General features: G+C 40.1%; 1 protein-coding gene across 17 annotated transcripts in view; it reads left to right on the top strand.

The window, feature by feature from the left end:
- Nucleotides 1–58: 58 nt before the first annotated feature.
- The window catches only part of ITGB1BP2 (integrin subunit beta 1 binding protein 2), a 31,478-nt gene continuing 8,947 nt past the window's right edge, over nucleotides 59–22,589 (top strand). For 3 of the 17 annotated variants that reach the window (XR_009257311.1, XM_058714469.1, XM_058714466.1), the window contains exons 1-11: nucleotides 59–612; nucleotides 861–910; nucleotides 999–1,055; nucleotides 1,134–1,279; nucleotides 2,184–2,278; nucleotides 2,383–2,441; nucleotides 2,582–2,652; nucleotides 2,771–2,870; nucleotides 3,099–3,212; nucleotides 3,462–3,524; nucleotides 6,981–7,019. Coding sequence is in view for 11 of the 17 variants with exons in the window: in XM_058714469.1 (XP_058570452.1) it covers nucleotides 549–612; nucleotides 861–910; nucleotides 999–1,055; nucleotides 1,134–1,279; nucleotides 2,184–2,278; nucleotides 2,383–2,441; nucleotides 2,582–2,652; nucleotides 2,771–2,870; nucleotides 3,099–3,212; nucleotides 3,462–3,524; nucleotides 6,981–7,019 (858 nt within the window). In the remaining 6 variants the exon portion in view is untranslated. The other 14 variants (XR_009257314.1, XR_009257312.1, XM_058714472.1 and 11 more) reach the window with 12 other exon arrangements.

Here is a 22,589-nt window from a genome sequence, read left to right on the forward strand (position 1 = left end):
TATCACATTTTGCTCAAAAGTATGAATCCATTTAGGCAAACTTGGGGAGGTTGGATGCATACTATGGCTTAAGTGGTTGACAAAGATTGGCAGTACATAGACGCAATGAGGATGACAAGAAAGCTACTGCTTTGAAAGAGGAAGAAAGTGAGCTGGAGGAACTGGGGTACCTTCATTGAGCTGAGAGGGGTCTAAAAATTGGGATTCATTTCTGAGCAGCTGCTGGCATGTCAGAGGCTTGGAATCGGCCTGGTAAATCTAAAACTGTCTCAGCAGTGGTTAGCTGACCTCACCCAAGTTCCAAGCCTTACTCTGCTTGATCCTTTTTTCTTGAGCCTCAGAGCTAAAATGCTCCTGAGCTCCTTCTGATTGGTTGAGAAGACCAATTGAAGTTCCCTTGCCCATGTTAGGAGGTGTACGCCTCCTGAACTAAAGATAGAAACAGCTGGCCCTTCCAGGCAGCTAAAAGCCTCCGGACTAAGAGGTGTTTCCCACTCGGCAGCCAGACTCCTTGAAATACCCTTTGAGTAATTCTACCAACGTCCTCCATGTCTCTATTCTGCCATAACAAAGGCTGTGGGCAGCACTTTGACCCCAATGCAAACCTTCCTGGTGAGTAATCCTGACTGTGCCAGGGGGTTCTGTGAGTGCTGGGGGAGTGGTCAGCTGTGGGCAGCCCATTAGAGAGTAGAGAAATTTGAGTGTATCTACCCTAGTTTAAATTGGTGTGGGTGACCTTCAATCTTTACTTATTTCTTTTTATTCTAAAGAAAACCAATGAGCATGTAAATTTGGGGGAGAGATAAGAAGTGATAGTTGGTATAGTTGCCCTTCTTTGATCCTTCTGCTGGTATCCACAGATTCCTGTTGCCATCACCCTGGGGTCCCAATCTTCCATGATGCACTTAAGGTGAGGAGTAGCAAGGGGGGACAGGAAGAACATTTCCTAAAGGAAATCTACCCGGGAATCTGAGCTGCGCTGGGTCTTTCGTTACCAGGGTTGGTCCTGCTGCCGGAAGCGAACTGCAGATTTCTCTGAGTTCTTAAACATCAAGGTAAATTATTTACTTCCTTGGATTCTGCCCCTAATAGAAGGATTCTATACCTAATCCTTCTCTCCTTATCTATACTAGGGCTGTACTGTGGGACCACACTGTGCTGAGAAGCTCCCTGAGGCCCCTCAACCTGAGGTGCCTGCCACAAGCAGTTCACTTCAGGAGCAAAAACCTCTGAATACGATTCCAAAGTCAGCAGAGACTTTGCGTCGGGAGAGGCCCAAGTAAAGAGGAGGAGGTCCCTGGGTTTTTCCTACATTTCTGGAGCTTCCTAGAAGTGATTAACGGGTCACTGGGGCTTGGGGACTAGGGATGTGAGGAGGGCCAAGTGTCAGGGCTTTGTGTATATTTTAGATCTTAAGGGGAAATTTGTGTCCAGAAGTACTGTCCTTTGCTTTAAGTTTGGTATGGGGTGATGGGATAGGTAGTTAGAGTCAACAGGGTAGTTAGCCCCTCACAAATATATACTTAATATTTTAATATATACTTAATAATACAAGGGGGATTGTTGAGAATGACTTGATTTATTTTTATTTTTTGAAAAAAGCTTTTTTTTTAAATTAAAATTTATTTTGAGAGAGGAGAAAGAGAATCCCAAGCAGGCTCCATGCTGTCAGCGCAGAGCCCAGCGTGGGGCTCAAATTCACGAACCATGAGATTATGATCTGAGCCAAAATCAAGAGTTGGGCACTTAACCAATGGAGCCACCAGGGTGCCCCTTGGAAAAAAGCTTTGAAATGAGTTTTACATCAAGAAAAAGATGTAGTGTTGGCAGCTATAAGGCTTCAGAGAATAGTTTTCTGGAAGAAGTATGAGCAACAGAAGAAAGTCATGTTAGGTCCACAATTAGAGAAGGATGAGGATATGATACAGTTCTGCAGAGAAATGTTAAATTTTTAAACCAACTGAGTAGATGGGCAAGAAAAGCCCTAGGGATTTCCCCAAGGTTCAGGGACTTGGGATGTACACATACACACACAAAAAAATTGGTGATGGAGTTGCTACCCAACTTTTCCAATCCTGCCCCACTTTCACCAGACTTTGACACCATTACCACTGGTGGGAGTATTGGACCTGTTGATCATAGTTAATGGGTCAGAACTAAATCACTCCACCTATAACCCCTAGGTCAGAGTTACCTCCAAAGCTGCTTCCACTAAATATATCCCAAGCCCTGGAAATGGCATTGGAACAGAAGGAATTAGACCAAGAACCTGGAGCAGGTAAGTGGGTCATTAGTAGGACAGGCTGTGCAGACTGGGATTTAGTGAAAGTGGCAATTAGGTGGAGGGAATGGATAGGTTCTGACTCTGTTTCCCTTGCCCAGGACTTGACAGTAGTCTGATCCGGAGTGGTTCCAGCTGCCAGAATCCAGGATGTGATGCTGTGAGTGAGAGCTTATAGGGGGCACGAGCATGTGGCCGAGAAATCCTGTACCTGGGTTGACTGGGTATAGATACGAGGCTGTGTGGGGTATACTTTAGAATGACCTAGTTCTTTTCTTGATTCTTCTTTATCCATCTTAGGTTTACCAAAGCCCTGAGAGTGATGCTACTCCATGTACCTACCACCCAGGAGCACCTCGATTCCATGAGGGGTGAGAGAGGGGACTGGGTGGCCTATGAGACAGGTTTCTCCCAATGTCGATCATAAGGTGGGAGTTAGGGCTCATGGCGGAGGGGAGGAGATTCAGTTGAATTATCTTCCCACCTCAGGATGAAGTCCTGGAGCTGCTGTGGCATCCAGACCCTGGATTTTGGGGCATTCCTGGCACAGCCAGGATGCAGAGTTGGTAGGCATGACTGGGGAAAGCAGGTAAGCTCCAACTTTCCCGAACTTTTGATTAGAACCAAATTCCAGAAATAACTTTCCCTCCTATTACCAGATAAAATTCTTCTCCTTATCCTCAACAGCCCAGAGGCTTTGCAATATGAAGTAGTATTAATCTTTTTGGATTCCGTGTCTCTTCTCTAGACATACTTGAGACCTCCCCTTGGGTTAAGACTTCATTCTTACCACCCACATTTCACATCTTCTCTTTAGCTGCCAGCATCTTGCCGTCATGATTGGCACCAGACAGATTCCTTAGTAGTGGTGACTGTGTATGGCCAGATTCCACTTCCTGCGTTCAATTGGGTGAAGGCCAGTCAAACTGAGGTGAGGAATGTCTGATGCTGGATGGGAGGCTGGTGGATTGGGTACTATTACGATTTTACAGGCAGAGTTGCTGTGTGCAGTTTAACATGTGGGCTCCATAGTTCCCTGAGAGGAAGGTAGAGCTGGTAGATCAGGGCTGTCTGGCTGACCTGTTGATGTAGGGATCACACCTCTGGCGTGGTTCTCTGTTGTAGTAACTTGTTCTGACCTTCTGAGACTGTTACCACCCCTGTAATTCTTCTCCCTCAGCTTCATGTCCACATTGTCTTTGATGGTAACCGTGTGTTCCAAGCACAGATGAAGCTCTGGGGGGTAAGTGAAGATAAGGGGCACAGGAGGGGGAGGAATATGGGGTAAAAAGAAGGACCAGATTGGAATGAATAGAGGGTGTCTTGAGGGAAGGAATTATAGTGGGAAAGTGGAGGTTTTCTCTTCATTTGCTTTGATATTCTCTCACTCTCCCCCCTCCTTCCCTTTTTTCTCCCCCCTCCTCCTTCTCCCGTTTCTTTCCTCTTTCTCTCTTTCTTACTGTATTGTTTTATTCCTCCCCGTCTTGTTTTCCACACCTTACATTTGTTTATTTTTCTTCATCATTCATCACCACCCCACCCTGACCACAAACCCTCATTTTCTCTTTCTTCTGTGTTCCTCTATCTTTTCCTCCTCCTCAGGTCATAAACGTGGAGCAGAGCTCTGTCTCCTTGATGCCATCTCGGGTTGAAATCTCCTTGGTCAAGGCTGACCCAGGATCCTGGGCCCAGCTGGAGCACCCTGATGCACTAGCTGAGAAGGCTAAGGCAGGGACTGGGTTAGAGATGGATGAGGAAGAATCTGAGGATTCAGATGATGATCTGAGCTGGACAGAGGAGGAGGAGGAGGAGGAAGCAATGGGGGAATAGTGACACCAGTCAACTATCTAGATAGGACCTCAGTGGTTACCTTAGAATCTCAGAGACCAGGATATGGTTGGCCATGTCCTGTTGTTACTGAGCAGCAGCAGGCTGAAGGAGGGGAGAACAAAAGTGTCCAAACCGTGCTGTTTTTTCCCTTAAATAAATCTTGTATTCTGCAGTTTCACATAGTGTCGTTCTCTCACCTCACTACCTGAGATTTTATTCATCTCCCCCCAACTTCTGTGTGTTTAACACACGTGTGTGAAAACAAGCACATGCACAGTCAACCTGTTCTTTATAATCACCGGGTAATCTACTGAGTACTTACTGTGTGCCCAGTTGTGTGTTAGGTGGTTTAGAGCTATCTGAGAAACAGAAAGCTTGTTTACTCCTCTCAGGAAAATTATAGTCTGGCCGACAGGCTAATCTATATAAAATATTAAAAAACATCAAGTAGTTTAGCTGAGTGTTAACTTGTATGGTACAATTATTAAGAGTTGGAAGAGTTGAGAGTGGAGCGATTAATGTGGACTGCATTAGAAAGGGAGAGCTCCGTGGAAGAACATTTTTTAACAGCTTTATTGGGAAACAATTCACATTTCATACAGTTCACCCATTAAAATGTAAAATGCAGTGTTTTTTTTAGTATGCTCAGAGTTGTGCAACCACAACCAATTTTCATCACTCCAAAAAGAAATCCTGTACGCGTTAGCAGTCAATACCAGTTCCCCCCCCGCCCCCAAACTCATGGCTGTGGGCAACCACTAATCTACTTTCTGCCTCTATGGATTTACTTGTTCTGGATGTTTTATATGAATGGAATCCTACAATATGTGGTCTTTTGCAAAAGGCTTCTTTTGCTTAGCGTAATGTTTTCACAGTTCATCCATGTTATAAAATGTATCAGAACTCCATTCCTTTTTATGGCTGAATAATATTCCACTGTATGGATATATCACATTATGTTTATTTCATCAATTGAGGTAAAGTTTGGGTTGTTTCCATTATTATGAATAATGCTTCTATGAACATTCATGTACAAGTTTTTATGTGGACTTACGTCTTCACTTCTCTTGGATATATAACTGGGACTATAATTTATGGGTCAAATGGTAACTTTAACCTTTTGAGAAACTGCCAGACTGTTTTCCAAAGAGGTTGTACCATTTTACATTCCCATCAGCAGTGTAAAACCATTTCAGTTTCTCCACATCTTCAGTAACACTTGCTATTTGTCCTTTTTATTATGGCCATCCCTAGTGGGTGTGAAGTGGAATTTCATTGTGGTTTTAACTGCATTTCCTTGATAGCTAATGATGTTGAGCATCTTTTCATATGCTTATTGGCCATTTGTGTTCTTATTTGGAAAAATGTCTATTCAAATCCTCTGCCCATTTGTTAACTGGGCTGTCTTTTTATTGAGTTGTGAGAATTTTTTAAATATATTCCAGAGACAAGTCTTGTCGGGTAGATGATTTGGAAATATTTTCTCCTATTCTGTTTTGCCTTTCTACTTCCTTGATGGTGTCCTTTGATACACAAAAATTTTTAATTTTTATGAAGTCTAATTTATCTTTCCTTTGGTTTCTTATGTTTTTGATGCCCTAGGCAAAAAAAACACTGTTTAATCCAAGGTCGTGAAGATTTGTTCCTGTTTTCTACTGAGAGTTTTATACTTTCAGCTCTTACATTTAAGTCTTTGATCCATTTTGAGTTGTTTTTTGTATGTTGCATGAGGTAGGGGTCCAAGTTTGTTTTTGCATATGGATATCTAGTTGTCCCAGCAACATTTGTTGAGAAGGCTATTCTGTCCCCATTGGCTTGTCTTGGTACCCTAGTTTAAAATCACTCGACCATGAATGTAACGGGTAAGAAATAAATTTTTAATGGAAACTTGTAGGAATGAGAATTGGATGGATATGGCAGAGTAGGGAGAGCCAAGCTGAGGCAGGAAGGTGTTCTATTTTAAATTCCAGAAGTAATACATTGTCATTGTAAAATGCTCAGTGCAGAAGTATGTAGTATGTAAACTCTCTCCAAGCTTAGTCCCTTTGCTGTTTGTAACCACTGCTAACATATCAGGGGGTATGTTTAAGGGAGGGGACAAAAAAGTTAGCTGAGTGTAGCTAGATTGGGAGGAGCCTAAAATTCTAGGTGAAGGATTTTGAACATTATTTAAAACAGAGTTAGAAAGGCAGTATAGGCCCTTTTTTAATGTAGATTTTTAATCAGAGGAGTGATCATCTCTTTCTCCCTTTCTTGAGCGAGATTTACTCCCTCAACAGAGTGGCCAGGAATCTGGGAGATTCAAAGTCTAAGAAACCTCAGTAGGAAGCTTCGCCGAACCTCAAAATGATCTCAAGTTCTTTTTATAGCACAATTTTCTCTCAGTTCCGATTCAAGGAATATAAGGTCTTGTTGGGAGCTAGAGGTAAGATGGGAGTGAGAGAATGGACGTGGGCAGCAAAGGTAAGGGATCACAGGATAGCATGGCTGAGGATTTGGAGATTGAGGCAAGATTAAGGGATCCTGGGGAATGTATACAAAGAATGCATCTCTGCCTCACAGAGAAGTTTGATCAGAGGTCAAGGGGCTTCCTGGACCTCCAGGATATTCAACAAATCTGGCTCATTTCTCTGCTCTCATTCTATGGATTTGAGGTGCAAATAAAGTTTCCCCCTTGACTCAAGCCCTTCAGATCCTTTCCAACCCTGGCGGCAGTTTACTTTTAATGTTATTTTTCTACAGATGAGTTGACATCAATAGGGGCTTTGGTGGACGTTTAAAGCTTTTAGAGGTGTAGAATGCATATAGAAAAGTGCATAAAGTGCACTAACCTTAAATGTACAACTTTTTTCTATCTTATCACAATCAGGAGACCAGCAACTACCCAGAATTCCTGGAGAGGATGAAGGTGAGGAAATCAAAAAGTTCAAGTAACCTTTGTTGTATATAAACTTGATATATAAAATTTCAAGTTCACAGAATAAGATGAGGATCTTATGCGGTCCAAAGCCTAAAATGTAAGACAGTAAAGCAGGTACATAACATTAATGGTAATAACAACAGCAATAACCATAGCTACCTCTTCTCATACAAACTAACCTGCCAGGCACTGTGTTAAGTGCTTTGCTTGCATTACCTCATTTACTCCCCCACTTCTCACCGTCAGATGTACATATTTGTTCACATTAGCATGAATCCTCTCCTTACCTCCTTTACACTTTCTCATTTCTTCCCATTGTGCTTTGTATCCTATTCCCTCATGCCTTCCCAGAAACTTTACACTATTAATTATCCTTTCTCTCTCCTGTTTGTTCATGCTTTCCCTTTCATTGGATATTTTCATTGACATCTAAACATGCTCAGGTCTCTCCAATTTTATAAAAACAATTTTCCTTGACTACACAACCCTTTCCAACTGCTAAACTCTCTTCTCTCCTTTATAAGCAAACTTCTTGAAATAACTATTGATTTTCTATTTCCTCCTTCCTGGTACCATCAAAACACACTCTATCTGACTTCCAACCTGCTCAGTCTGTGGTGATACGGTCACTTTTGGCCATCAAGTCACTAAATCTAATGGATGCTTTTAGTCCTTGTCTTACTTGATCTCACAAACAAAATTTGACACTCATGATGGTTTCTTCCGTAAAATACTTTTAATACATTGACTTCTATGACCCATCACTCCTCTTGGTTGTCCTCCTACTTCTCTGGCCATTCCTTTCAGTCTCTTTTGCAGGGTTCTTCCTTTTCTACCTGGCCATTGAATGATGAAGTTCCTCAGGACTTAGTCCTGATCTTCCTATCTTCTTATATATGACTCTTCTAGACACTCTCAATTATGCCCATGACTTCAAATACCACCCACATGTAGATGACTCACACATTTTTATCTTTAGGCCATATCTTTCCTTTGAGATCCAGATTTGTATATTATAGTAGTAATAGCTGACACAATTCTCTCTCTCTCTCTGCCCCTCCCCTGCTGTGTGTGCACGTGCATGCTCTCTCACAAAATAAGTTAATGAACTTAGAAAAAATAATAGCTAACACATATTTAGTACAGCGCCTGACATATATAGTAAGCACTATATAACTGTTTGCTATTATTAGTACTACTATTATTCCTCTCTCTACTAAAAGCTTTCACTTCAGACTATTAGGAAAGTTGGGGTGTTTTTTTTTTTCTCTTGGAGAGGAGGGACACATCTCCAATATCCAATTTTATAATGTTTCAATAAGAAAATAGGATTTTCTTGACAGGTCTTGCTGGTCTACAAAGTGATAACATATTTAACATACCATTGCATCAGCTCCAGGATTAAGGGAGATTGTATCCACTTGCTGATGGAATAAAGTCTCATGTATAGAATGCCACGGTGCTCACCACTTCTACTCACATTATTTTACTTAATCTTCACACCTGCCTTGTGAGGTAGGTATTATCCCAAATTTTTATAAATGAGGAAAGCAACACTCAGGGAAGGAAATTGCATGCTTTGGAAGTAACATAGCTCAGTCATTAAAACCTCAATCTTTGCTAAGAGCTGTCATAGAGCCATTTGAGAACATCCAAAACATAAGGACCAACTGGGGTCTGAAAAAAGAAGCCTTAGAAGAGGAACATGACACCATGCCCCTCTAGCCTGGCAGAGTCCCTTTGACAAGCCTATCGAAGCAGTGAGGCCTTTGATCAGTGCTATCTCATGTTGATGCAACACTTTTCCAATGTATTTACCAGATTCAGTGTTACTGTTTTGGGGATCCCTGCCTCCACTGTCCTCTTTCTCCCTTTCTGCTCACAAAGTTCCACAACACTGCTAGAGGGAGAACCAAGCAGACCAATATAAATTCATGCTGTCCAATTTCAACTTGGCCCTGGCAGCTGCTCAGCAACCCTTTTATTTGTCTCCTACATTCCCTGGCACTCATCCTACAGAGGATCTTAACAGACCTTCCTCTTCTCAAATTCCAGCTCCTCCTGTTCCGCTCCTTTAGACTCATATACACACTTTCACAAGATGCTTGACAATTCAATAACATTGTTTTAAAGCTTCTTTATAGAGAATTTATGATATGTACAAAAGTAGACAGAATATTATAATGAATCCTAATTTACCAAACACTCAGCTTCAACTAGTATCAACTCCATGCACTTGTTTCATCATTTCCTCCTTTCCCCATCATTTTGAAGCATATCCCAGACGTGATATTCCATACCTAAATATTTCAGTATGTTTCTTTAAAAGGTAAGGATCCTTTTTAAAAGAAAAAACCATAGTTGTAATAACATTAGCACACATAAATAAGCACAATATTCCCTTAATATCATTTATTACCAATCAGTATTTAAATTTTCAATAGTTTCATAAATATCTAAGGAATTTTTACAGGTTTTTTATTTGATTCAGTATCCAAATAAAGTCCACACATTGTGATTGGTGGATATGTATTATTTGTTCATTTTATTTTATCTTATTTTATTTTATTTATTTTTTAAGTAAGCTCTATGCCCAATATGGGGCTTGAACTCACGATCCAGAGATCAATAGTTGCATGCTCCAGCCACTGAGCCAGCCAGGCACCCCATATGTCACTTTTAAACTAAAGGTTCCTTTTCATCTATTTTTTTTTCCTTACAATTTTTTATTGAGCAACTCAGATCATTTTTCAGTAGAGTTTCACACAGTCTGAGTTTTGCTGATTGCATCTCTGCTGTATAGTCTAACATATTTCGTTGACCTCTGTTGTGTATATTGGCAAAGTCAATGTCTATACAATGCATCTTCTGTATTCATTCTCCTATTTTCAGTAGGGTGGAGAAATTGTCCATGTGACCAAAGAAACACTTGCCAATGTGTTTGGCTTGGCAAGTGACTCAGAAAAGAGCTAGGACTCTTTAGCAGCACTGAAACAGATGGTTGGGGTCAGAGCTCAATAAATAGTAACCGAGATCCAGGCAAGAGAGGATGAGTGAGGGGCCATGGAGTGTCAGATTTCCACTCTGTTGGTATGTGGAGCAGAACAGGCAAAGAAGCAGTGATCAGGCTGAAGTCAGAACTGGGAAAGGAGAGGTAGTACTTGAGGCAGCAGTTGGGATTATTTCTCAGGGGATTACTCTACTTGCTATATACCCTGTTTTCTAAATGTAACTTATTCATTCATTCCCACCTCTGTGCTTTTGCCCTGGATGTTTCCTCTGCTTAGAATATTACCTCCTTTCTCTCCATGTATCCAAATCCTATTTATCTTTAATGAACAGTGAAAGTTCTCTGTTTTCCATATTTTTGCTTGTAGAGTCATAAAATATCTCTGAAAGGTTAAATAAGATATCAAGAATATTGATTGCTTTTCCAAGAAGGGAACTAGATGGCTAGAGGACAGGGCTGGAAGGGAGAAAGAATTTACTGATCTGTTGCAGGTGTGCCAGGTAATCTGATGAAATTGTCTACTATGAATTCTGTGGAAGTAGAAGCAGGGGGATTGAGGAGAATGAGGAAGGTCTGAAACAGCCTCTGTGGGGAGAGTGCCAGGGAATGTATGAAACGAATAAAAGAGCTGCAAGGGCCAAATTGAAATTGGACAGCATGAAGTTATATTGGTCTGCTTGTTTCTCCCTGTAGCAGTATCCTGGGATTTGGAGAGCAGAAGGGGAGAGAGGGGACAGTGGAAGCAGGGATCCCAGAGACCAAAACACTGAATCTGGTGTAACTGGGAGATAATTAATTACTGATCTGGATGAAGTGAGAGGTAAAGTATGTAAGGGTCCCACTGAGGTTAGAGATGAAGAGATCAGAGACCTAAAAGTTGTTTGGAAAAGTGTTAACATCAATGTGAGATATCATTGATTAACCAAGGGCCTCACTGGTTCCTACATAGGCTTGTCAAAGGGACTCTTTTAAGCTAGAGGGGCATGGTATCAAGCTCCTCTTCTAGGACCCCAGTGGGGTCCTTAAGTTTTGTATATTTCAAATGGTTCTAGAACAGCTCTTCGCAAATGACTGGGTTTTTAAGCAGGTGGAATTCATCACTGAAATTGGAGCTTCTGCAAGAGACATGGTGGGAGGGGTAACAAAAAATTAAAGAAACTACTCTTTATTGAGCCTTTACTGTGATCTAAGCACTGTAATAATAATCTGTCTATTCTTTTATCTTTTTTGTCTCTGTATATTATACACATGTATCTCAAATGATAATATATATTATTTAATTCTCACAACAGTGTATTAAAAGCATCATCATTATTTTTAAGTGTTTATTCATTTTTGAGTGAGAGAGAGACAGAACACGAGCAGGGCAGGAGCAGAGAGAGAGGGAGACACAGAATCCGAAGCAGGCTCCAGGCTCCAAGCTGTCAGCACAGAGCCTGACGCAGGGCTTGAACTCCCGAACCGCAAGATCATGACCCGAGCCAAAGTCGGATGCTTAACCGACTGAGCCACCCAGGCGCCCCTTGTTATTATTATTTTAGAGAGAGACAGAGTGGGGGTGAAGGGCAGAGGGAGAGGGAGAGAGAATCTTAAGTAGGCTCCAAACTTAGCATGGAGACTGATGTATGGCTCCATCCCACAACCCAGGGATCATGACCTGAGCCAAAATCAAGACTCACATGCTAACCAACTGAACCACCTAAAAGCATGGTGCCCCTAAAAGCATGGTAATTATCATTTTCATAGTACATGAAGAAATTGAGGTTCAGGGAGGTTACATAAATTTCCCTAAGTCACACAGCTATCAAGAGTCAGAGCCTGGGACTCAAATCTAGGTCTTGACTACAAAGCCTGTGTTCTTTGGTGTCCAAGTAGTACTTTCCAGCAAACACCTCCCTCCACTAAATGAATCCTATCTGCCAGTGAAATCTGTTATAAAATTATAGATGCATTATCACTGAAAATAATGATACACTGAATTGAAAACTTTTGATGAGTAAGGAGTTAATTGAGTAGGGTAGAAGAGATATTTGGAGACAGTGAAACTAATTGAAGATAATTGGCAGTGGTCCAGGGGAGAAAGATAAGACCCCAGACTTAAGTGGGTGTGGTCATAAGAATGGAGGAGAGAGTCATAGATTTAAGAGATATGTCTTAGTTCAGGCTGCTGTAACAAAGTATTATAGACCAGGTAGTTTATAAACAACGGAAATTCATTTCTCACAATTGTGGAGGCTGGAAATCTGAGATCAGGGTGCCAAAACAGTTGAATTCTGATGAGGACCCTTTACCAGGTGGAGAGCAGAGAGAGGAAGCAAGCTCTCCCATGACTCTTATAAGGGTACCAATCTTACCTTATTCATGACCTCATCTAATCCTAATTACCTTCCAAAGGCCCTATCTCCTAATACCATCATACTGGGGGATAAGATTTCAACATATGAATTTTAGGGGGACATATTCAGTCTGTAACAAAATAGTTCCACAGGTAGGAGTGAAAGTAATGTTACTTGAACTTAAATAGCTCACTCCTTCTTCAGTGCCTCTGTAAGATCTGATTCCCCTGCCTGGAATAGTCTCCTTCCAGGTGTTTGAATAACTGGCTCCTTCCTGTCATTCATGTCTCAGTTCATGATAGGTAACCAATTCGTTATCTTGAAAATTCATCAATAGGGGCACCTGGGTGGCTCAGTTGGTTAAGCATCCGACTCTTGATGTCGGCTCAGGTCATAATCTCACGGTTTTGAGTTTGAGCCCTGCATCGGGCTCAGTGCTGACAGCGTGGAGCCTGCTTGGGATTTTCTGTCTGTCTCTCAAATAAACAAATAAACTTAAAACATTTTTTTAAAAAGAGAATTCATCAATAAAAAGAGAGAATCAAACATTTATCCTGCCTTTCCAATCTGAACTAACAAAATAGCAGATGGGGGGGATGTATCTTTTCATAAAACTATTCCAATGAATAAAAAGAAATAATAAAATCAGAACATTACTTTGGCAATCCTTGATAAATAGATATAAATAGTAAGGATCAACAGCTTCTAAGGTCATAAAGAGACGTCAGACATCGTGTCTATCCTATAGTCATACCAGAAAGATGAACCCAAGGTCAGGCTTCCTGGGTTCAAATCTTGACTCCTCCACTTACTGGCTATATGACCTTAGACTACTTAAGAGCTATGTGCCTCAGTTTCCCCAACTATAAAATGGGATTAATAACAGTACCTATATCATAAGGTCATTAGTACTATTAAATGAGTTAACATGTCGAAAGAGCTTAGTATAATGCCTGGTATAGGATAAGCATTATAAAAAGGTTAACACTGTTAATGAATAATTGGCTTTTTATTTGTACATTATTCCTCTCTTTCACCAGAATATAATTCTGTATTTATTCACTACTCCCAGAACGTAAAACTGCATAGCACATATATAATACATGCTCAATAAATATTTGTTGAATGAAGGGTCTGAATTAGAATGGTAAAGAATAGACAGGAAAAAGACATGTGAGATATTCTTAAAAATGAAGAAATAAACCTTGGACTTAGTGATTTTTTTTTCTGATAAGGGATGGAATGGAATAAGATGCATACTTCATTATTAATAGGTAGAAGCTAGTGCTTTTAACAAAAATAGAGGCAGGAACTAGAACTAATAGTTAAATAGTCTGATAATGAATTTTATTTTATTTTTTTATTCTTTATTCATTTTAGAGAGAGAGAGGGAGGTGCAGAGAGAGAGGGAGACACAGAAAATGAAGCAGGCTCCAGGCTCTGAGCTGTCAGCACAGAACCTGATGTGGGGCCTGAACTCATGAACCTGAACTCACGAACCGTGAGATCATGACCTGAGCTGAATTTGGTTGCTTAACTGACTGAGCCACCCACACGCCCTGATAATGAACTTTATTTTAGATATGAATTTGAAATGATGGCAAAACATGAGTGGAATTGCTAGCAGTTAATTGTAAATGCAAAATTGGAATTCATGAAAAAAGCATTGAAAATAGATTTGAGTACCATCTTCAATGTGACAATTAAATATTCAACTTTCTGGTAATGAGCTTCCTTCATCGTTAAAAAAAAGCAAAAGTGAATAAAATGGAGAATAAAATATTTGAACCCTTAAATTTATTCTTCAGAGGAAGTCAGTGTTAGTTTGGTGTATATCCTTTCAAATATTTTCAATGCATTTGCAAGCATATTGGCATATAACATGTAGGAACATAGTAAAAGTATGAGTAGCTATCTATATACATATGGAGAAACTTGTTTTTTTCTTTTTGGTCAATTTGGAATCATTCTATAATATTTTTCTGTAGCTTGCTTAATCATTAAACATACCACTTTATAGTCCTTGAAGATATTTTCACATCAATATGTATACATCGCTTACATTCTTTTTTGTGTTGCAAAGTACTTGATTCTACATATATGCCATAATTTATCTATCTGTTCCACTACTGATGGACACTTAGGTTGTTTCCAATTTTTTGTTATTACAAATTATGCAGCAATGAAAATCCTTTTACATGTATCTTTGATTATTTGTGCTAATATTTCTTGAAGATAGATTCCTAGAAGTGGGATTGCTGGAAAGAAGGCATATACATCTAAAATGTTAATAGAGAGAGGGATGCTTGGTTGGCTCGGTCGGAAGAGCATTTTACTCTTGATCTCAGGGTTGTGAGTTCGAGCCCCGCAATGGTATAGAGATTACTGAAAATCTACGTATGTATGTAAGTATGTAAATAGATACTGCTCAAATATCCCTCCACAAAGACTGTTCCAATTTACATGGCCATCCAACAGTATATGAGGTACCAGTTTCCCCAGTACCTTCATCAACACTTTGTTGTCAATTAAAACATTTTTACCGACCAGATGTGCAAATGATGGTATCTCATTTTTATTTTGCATTTCCTCTGATTACAAGAAAGGGTGAACATTTTTGTCTTACTGAATATTCATGTACAGGCTTTTAATTACACTTAGTTCTCAGTCCTGTATGTCATGATCACCCTCTGCTGTACCTTGTCTCAGATTCTGGAGCCTTTCCATAGTTTTACTGGCAAAATGGCCCCTTCTCATCTGTATCCTTTTTTTGCACTAGACCAGAATTTCTTCCTAGCTACTGTTTCAGGTACCATTTCTCAAATGGCTTTCCTGCCTCTAGAGAATACCTGAAACTTTTTGTCCTTTTGGGTTGTACATATTTTATGTACCACTTTTAGTGGTGTCTCAGAAGGGTTCTGAAATGCAATTTTTGTCATACACTAAATTCCCAGATAAGGGGTGCCTGGCTGGTTCAGTCAGTGGAGCCTGAGACCTGCTCTCATGGTTTTAAGTTTGAGCCCCACGTTGGATGTAGAGATTACTTTAAAAAATAAAAATAAATAAATAAATTCCCACACGTAACTGCCTCTCTATTCAGTTCCACTTATCTGTTTGTCTATTCTTGAAGCATATCACAACTTTATACAGTAATTTGATATTTGGTAGGCAAGCCTTCCCTTATTTCTTCCCCCCCCCTTATTTCCATCTTTAACAAATTTTTTACTTTATTCTTCCAGATAAACTTCAGAACCAACTTGTCTGGTATTCCCACCCTATCCCCCCAAGCCCCAATGAGATTGTTATAGAAAGTGATAGTTATTTGAAATTTTTTTCATTTCTGAAACATCTTTCAGGAATATTGTACGTCTATCTATTTTTCATATCTTCATACATATAGCCTTCAGCAATATTTTGTAGTTTTACTTATGTAAATGTTTTGTACATTTCTTTGTTTTATGATTTTATTTTTAAGTAATCTCTGCACCCAACATGGGGTTTGAACTTATAACCCCGAGATCAAGAGTCACATGCTTGGGGTGCCTGGGTGGCTCAGTCGGTTAAGCATCCGACTTCGGCTCAGGTCATGATCTTGCAGTCCATGAGCCCGAGCCCCGGGTCGGGCTCTGTGGTGACAGCTCAGTGCCTGGAGCCTGCCTTGGATTCTGTGTCTCCCTCTCTGTCCTTCCCCTGCTTGTGCTCTGTCTCTCTCTGTCTCAAAAACAAATAAACGTTAAAATTTTTTAAATTTATTTGATGTTTTTAATTATTTTGAGAGACAGAGACAGAGCACGAGCAGGGTAGGGGCAGAGAGAGAGGGAGACACAGAATCTGAAGCAGGCTCCAAGCCGTCAGCACAGAGCCTGGTGCGGGGCTTGAACCTCATGAGCCACGAGATCATGACCTAAGCCGAAGTCGGGTGCTCAACCGACTGAGCCACCCAGGCGCCCCGTAAAAAGAATTTTTTTTAGAAGTCACATGCTCTACTAACTGAGCCAGCCAGGCACTCCCTTTTATACACTTCTTGTTGGATTTATTTCTGTCATTTTTTCCCACTACTATGAATGGAATCTTCTTTCCCATTATATTTTCTCATTGGATATTTTTATAGACAGCAGTTTTATATAGAGAAGTTATTGATTTAAAATAAACTCTTTTCTTGTTTAATTTTAATTCTCAGTTGATTTTCTTAGATTATATATCCTATGTAAGCAAGGACATTTTATGACTCTTCCGTTACAATATTTATAACTTTTACCTTCTTTTGTCTTAATGTTTTCACTAGAACCTGCGGAGCAGTGTTGCATGGTATTTGTAAAAACAAGTGAATAGTTCTAATTTGGAAGCACCTGAGTGGCTCAGTCAATTAAGCATCTGATTCTTTTTTTTTTTTTTTTAACATTTATTTATTTTTGAGAGACAGAGAGAGGCAGAGTATGAGCAGGGGAGGGGCAGAGAGAGAGAGAGGAAGACACAGAATTCGAAGCAGGCTGCAGGCTCCGAGCTGTCAGCACAGAGCCCAACATGGGGCCCGAACTCACAAACCATGAGATCATGACCCGAGCAGAAGTCGGACGCTCAACCGACTGAGCCACCCAGGCGCCCCAAGCATCTGATTCTTGATTTCAGCTCAGGTCATGATCTCACAGTCACAAGATGGAACCCTGTGTCAGGCTCTGCCCTGACAGCGTGGAACCTGCTTAAGATTCTCTCTCTCCCTCTCTGCCCATCCCCTGCTTGCATGTGCACGCATACACTCTCTCTATAAATATATAAATAAACATTAAAAAATATTCTTGATATGTTCTGACTTAAAGGTGAATGCCCCTTATATCTCATCATTGAGTATGATGATTTTAGTTGTCACCTATACTCTGTATCAAGTTATAAATTCTCCTGTTCCTAGCCTACTGAGAAAATATTTTTAAGGTATTACAAACACAAGTGAAAAAATTCAAATAGTACAAAAGGGTATGTGAAGAGTTGCCATCTCTGTTCCCCAGTTTCCCAGTTCCCTTAATGAGAAGTAATTCCTATTAACAATTTTTATGTGAACTACCAGAGATAAATCAATGCAAATACAAGAATATATGCAAAAAAATATATAAGTTGATGTTATTTTTTTACACAAAGAGTGTCATACTATAAACACTTTCTAAACACTGATTTCTTTTTTGTTGGTAAATCAGCTGTCAGTTGTTTTGTTGTAGGTAATCTATCTTTCTAGCTCTGTTTTTTCCTACTTTAATTATGGAATATTTCAAACATACAAGAGTAAAAGAGAATAGTATAGTAAATCCCCATGTACCTGTCACCCAGATTCATGGCCAGTCTTGTTTCATCTATATTCCCCTAACCCTTGCTCTCCTATCTGCACCACCAAGATTATTCTGAAACAAATATCATACATCATATTATTTCATTTTACCCATAAATATTTTGGTATGTATCTCTAAAATATAAGGACTTTTCTTAAACGTTACAATAAAACCACCACCTCTAAAAAATTAACAATTCTTGTTTTTGTCTTTTCAAATTTTTATTTAAATTCCAGACAGTTAACACACAGTGCAATATTAGCTTCAGGAGTAGAATTCAGTGATTCATCACTTACATACAACACACAGTGCTCATCATAACAAGTGCCCTCCTCAATACCCATCACCCATCTAGGCCATCCCTCACCCACCTCCCTCTATCAACCCTCAGTTTTTTCTCTATCTTTAAGAGTCTCTTATGGTTTGTTTCCCTCTCTCTTTTTTCTCCCCCCCATATGTTCATCTCTTTTGTTTCTTAAATTCCACATATGAGTGAAATCATACAGTATTTGTCTTTCTCTGACTGACTTAATTTTGCTTAGCACAATATACTCTAGTTTCATCCACATTGTTGCAAATGGCAAGCTTTCATTCTTTTTGATGCCTGAGTAATACTCCATTGTGTATATATATACCACATCTTCTTTGTCCATTCATCAGTCTATGGAAATTTGAGCTCTTTCCATTGTTTGGCTATTGTTGATAATGAAAATTAACAATTCTTTTAATATCATCACATGTGCAGTCACTATTCACATTGTCCTGGTTGTCTCATGAACGTTTATATGTTTAGTTTGTTGTCAAGGATTTTCAGGATCCAAATGAGGACTATACACTGCAATTGGTTATGTTTCTTTTCTTTTAAATTTTTTTTAACGTTTATGTATTTTTGAGGGACAGAGACATAGCATGAGTTGGGGAGGAGCAGAGAGAGGGAGACACAGAATCCAAGCAGGCCCCAGGCTCCAAGCTGTCAGCACAGAGCCCGACATGGGACTCAAACCCATGAATCGTGAGATCGTGACCTGAGCCAAAGTCAGAGGCTTAACTGACTGGGCCACCTAGTCACCCTTGTATTTATTTATTTTTTAATGTTTTATTTCTTTTTGGCAGAGAGAGAGGGAGACACAAAATCTGAAGCAGGCTTCAGGCCCTAAGGTGTCAGCACAGAGCCCACACAGAGTTTGAACCCATGAACTACGATATCATGACCTGAGCCAAAATCAGACGCTTAGACAACTGAGCCACCCAGGAGCCCATGTTTTATTTATTTTTGAGGGAGACAGAGTGCGAGTGGGACAGAGAGAGAGAGGGAGACAGAGGATCCTAAGCGGGCTCTGTTGACAGCAGTGAACCCAATATGGAGCTTGAACTCACAAACCACGAGATCATGACCTGAGCCGAAGTCGGAGGCCTAACTGACCGAGCCACCCAGGTTCCCCGGTTGATATGTTTCTTAAATCTCTCTTTTTTAAAATTTTTTAATGTTTGTTTATTTTTTGAGAGAGAGAAAGATGGGAGGGGCAGAGAGAGAGGGAGACAGAATCCAAAGCAGTCTCCAGGCTCCAAGCTATCAGCAGAGCCCGATATGGGGCTTGAACTCATGGGCTGCAAGATCATGACCTGAGCTGAAGTGGGATGCTTAACCTACTGAGCTACCCAGGTGTTCTTTTTTTTTTTAATTTGAGAGAGCAAGTTGGGGAGAGGGACAAAGGGAGAGGGAGAGAATCTTAAGCAGGCTCCATGCTGAGCATGGAGTCCAATGCAGGGCTCTATCCCACAACCCTGGGATCATGACCTGTGCTGAAATCAAGAGTTGGACACTCAGGGCGCCTGTGTGGCTCAGTCAGTTAAGCTTCTGACTTCAGCTCAGGTCATGATCTCACAGTTTGTGGGTTCAAGCCCTGCGTTGGGCTCTGTGCTGACAGCCCCGAGACCGGAGCCTGCTTCAGATTCTGTGTCTCCCTCTCTCTCTGTCCCTCCCCTGCTCACACTCTCTCTCTCAAAATAAAATAAACATCTCTATCAAAAACAAATAGACATTTAAAAAAATTAAAATAAAAAGAGTTGGACACTCAACCACCTGAGCCACCTAGGTACCCCTGTATCTTAAATCTCTTAATCTATAGATGCCCCTTCTTTCTTTCCCTCCTTTTTTACCCCCATGGAATTTATTTGTGGAAGAAACTGGGTTGTTCGTCCTGTAGTGCTTCCCATAGAATGGATTTTAGTGATTGCATCCCTGTGGTGTTATTCCCTGTTCTTTTTATTTCCTGAATATTGATTAGATCTAAGCCTTGATTAGATTTAGATTCAGGTTTTACTTTTTCCTCTTTTGGGGAACAATAATATGTCATAGGTATAGTGTTGTATACTTTTATAGGTAGACACCAAGCCTCTTGCTTCTTTTAAAATATTCTCTTTGATGTTCTGAAGTTTCACTACAATGTGTTTGAGTGGGGATTTTTTTTCTTTGTTTTTTTGTTTGTTTATGTGTTTTCCTGTTTAGAACTCGTGAATCTTGTATTGATTCATCAATTCTCAGCTATTTTTTTCTTCAAATACTGCCGTTCCGCTGTTTTCTCTGTTCTTCACCTGAACTCCACTTGGACACTTGTAAGCATGGGGCCTTTTATTTTTTATTTATTTATTTTTCATCTTTATTAAGAGAGAGCATGTGAGAGGAGAGGGGCAGAGACAGAGAGAGACAGAGAGAGGGAGAGAGAGCGAGAATGAATCCCAAGCAGGCTCCACACTGTCAGCATAGAGCTGGACTTGGGGCTCGATCCCAAGAACCAAGAGATCATGACCTGAGCCAAAATCAAGAGTCAGCTGCTTAACCAACTGAGCCACGCTGCTGCACCAGCATGAGGCCTTTTAAATGTAGGCTGTAGGCTACCAGGAATCAGAGGACTTTAGAACAAAAATTTTTTCTAGCACTTAACCCAGCAGAGTTGTGTTTATTCATTGTTTACTGTCAGTGCACCATATATGTGTATATGGAATGGATATGATATATATATAATCACACACCCTTAAAAATATATCCTGAAATTTGTTCCATATCACTATATAATCTACCTCATTCCTTTTTATCATGTAATAAGGTATAACTTGTCTAGTAAAATGAATGAATCTTAAGTAGATCTTTCTATATGTGTATACATCTATGTAATCTCCCCCCAAGTCTAAATACAGAACATTTCCAGCACCACAGAAGGCTGGCTCCTTGTGCTCCCTATTTGTTATTACCCACTCCCAAGAATAGTTCTGACTTCTATGGTCATAGATTAGTTTTGCCTGTTCTTGGATTTCATATAAATGGTATGTACTCTTTTGCCTCTGACATCTTTTATTCATTTTCTGTGAGTTTCATCTATGTTGAATATATCAGTAGTTCTTTTTCATTGCTGTGTAGAATTCTGCCTTCTTTTTTTTAATTTTTTAAAATCTTTATTTTTGAGAAAGAGAGAGAGACAGAGTGTTAGCAGGGGAGGAGCAGAGAGAGAGGGAGACACAGAATCGGAAGCAGGCTCCAGGCTCTGAGCTGTTAGCTCAGAGCCTGATGCGAGGCTTGAACCCATCAACTGTGAGACCTGAGCCAAAGTCAGACGCTCAACCGACTGAACCACCTAGGCATCCCATCTTTGCCAACTATTACCAAATACTTTTACCTTTGCCAGCATGACAAGTAACACATAGAAACCTGTAATTAATACATGTTTTTAAGTGAAAATACATGCACCTGGTAAGAAAATTCAAGCAATATAAAAGGATATGCAGGGGCACCTGGGTGTCTCAGTCAGTTAAGCATCTGACTTTGGCTCAGGTCATGATCTCAAAGTTTGTGAATTCAAGCCCTGCGTTGGGCTTTGTGCTGACAGCTCAGAGCCTGGAGCCTACTTCTGATTCTGTGTCTCCCTCGCTTTCTGCCCCTCCCCCCTCAAAAATTAACATTAAAAAAAAAGAAATAAAAAAATTAAAGGATATACAATGAAAGTTATATATATATATGTATTTTAACATTTATCTTTGGTAGAGCATCCATGCAAGTGGGGGTTGGGCAGAGAAGGGGGAGAGAGAGAATCCCAAGCAGGCTTTGTGCTCACAGCACGGGTCCCAGCACAGGGCTTGATCTCACAAACCATAAGATCATGACCTGAGTGGAAATCAAGAGTCGGTCTCTTAACCCACTGAGCTACCCAGGCACCCCAATGAAAGTTACACATTACCCCTACTTCTAGTCCCTAGTTCCCCTGGTTCCCTTTCCAGAGATTACTGCTATTGTCAGTTTCTCATGAATCTTCCAGATATATTCTATGCAAATCATGCATATGCAAGTATAAATGGGTGTATGTGTGTGTGTGTGTGTGTGTGTACGCACGCACACACGTGCACATGTGTTTGGATATCTCTGTCTATCTGGCCTGGTTTATTGATGAAAATGGAAGTTTACTTTCCTCTTTCCCCTTAAAAAATGTATCTATCTATATCTATATATATATATCTATATATATATATATCTATATATATATATATATATGCATCTCTTCTCCCTTTTTTTCACAAATGGCAGCAGGCTATTCACTCTGCTTTTTTCACTTAACATATCTTTGAGATTGTGTCATTAAAACATTTATAGCTGTCTTTTCTTTTTGATGGCTACCTCATCATTGATCTGACCAGTCCCAGGCGTTTTTGTTATTTCCAATATCCTGTTATTATAATCTCCTTGAACATACTTATTGGTACACATGTGCCAGTACATTTATAGGATAAATTCCTAGAAGTATGGTTGCTGGATCAAAGTAGTTAGTGGTTGATGTGATTCCCTGCCCAACATCCATTCTGTATCTTCCCCATTGTTTAGCAGTGGTAAAGTTTGAAGGGGTGG

Source organism: Neofelis nebulosa, chromosome X (genome assembly GCF_028018385.1).
Source record: "Neofelis nebulosa isolate mNeoNeb1 chromosome X, mNeoNeb1.pri, whole genome shotgun sequence".
Lineage (NCBI taxonomy): Eukaryota > Metazoa > Chordata > Mammalia > Carnivora > Felidae > Neofelis > Neofelis nebulosa.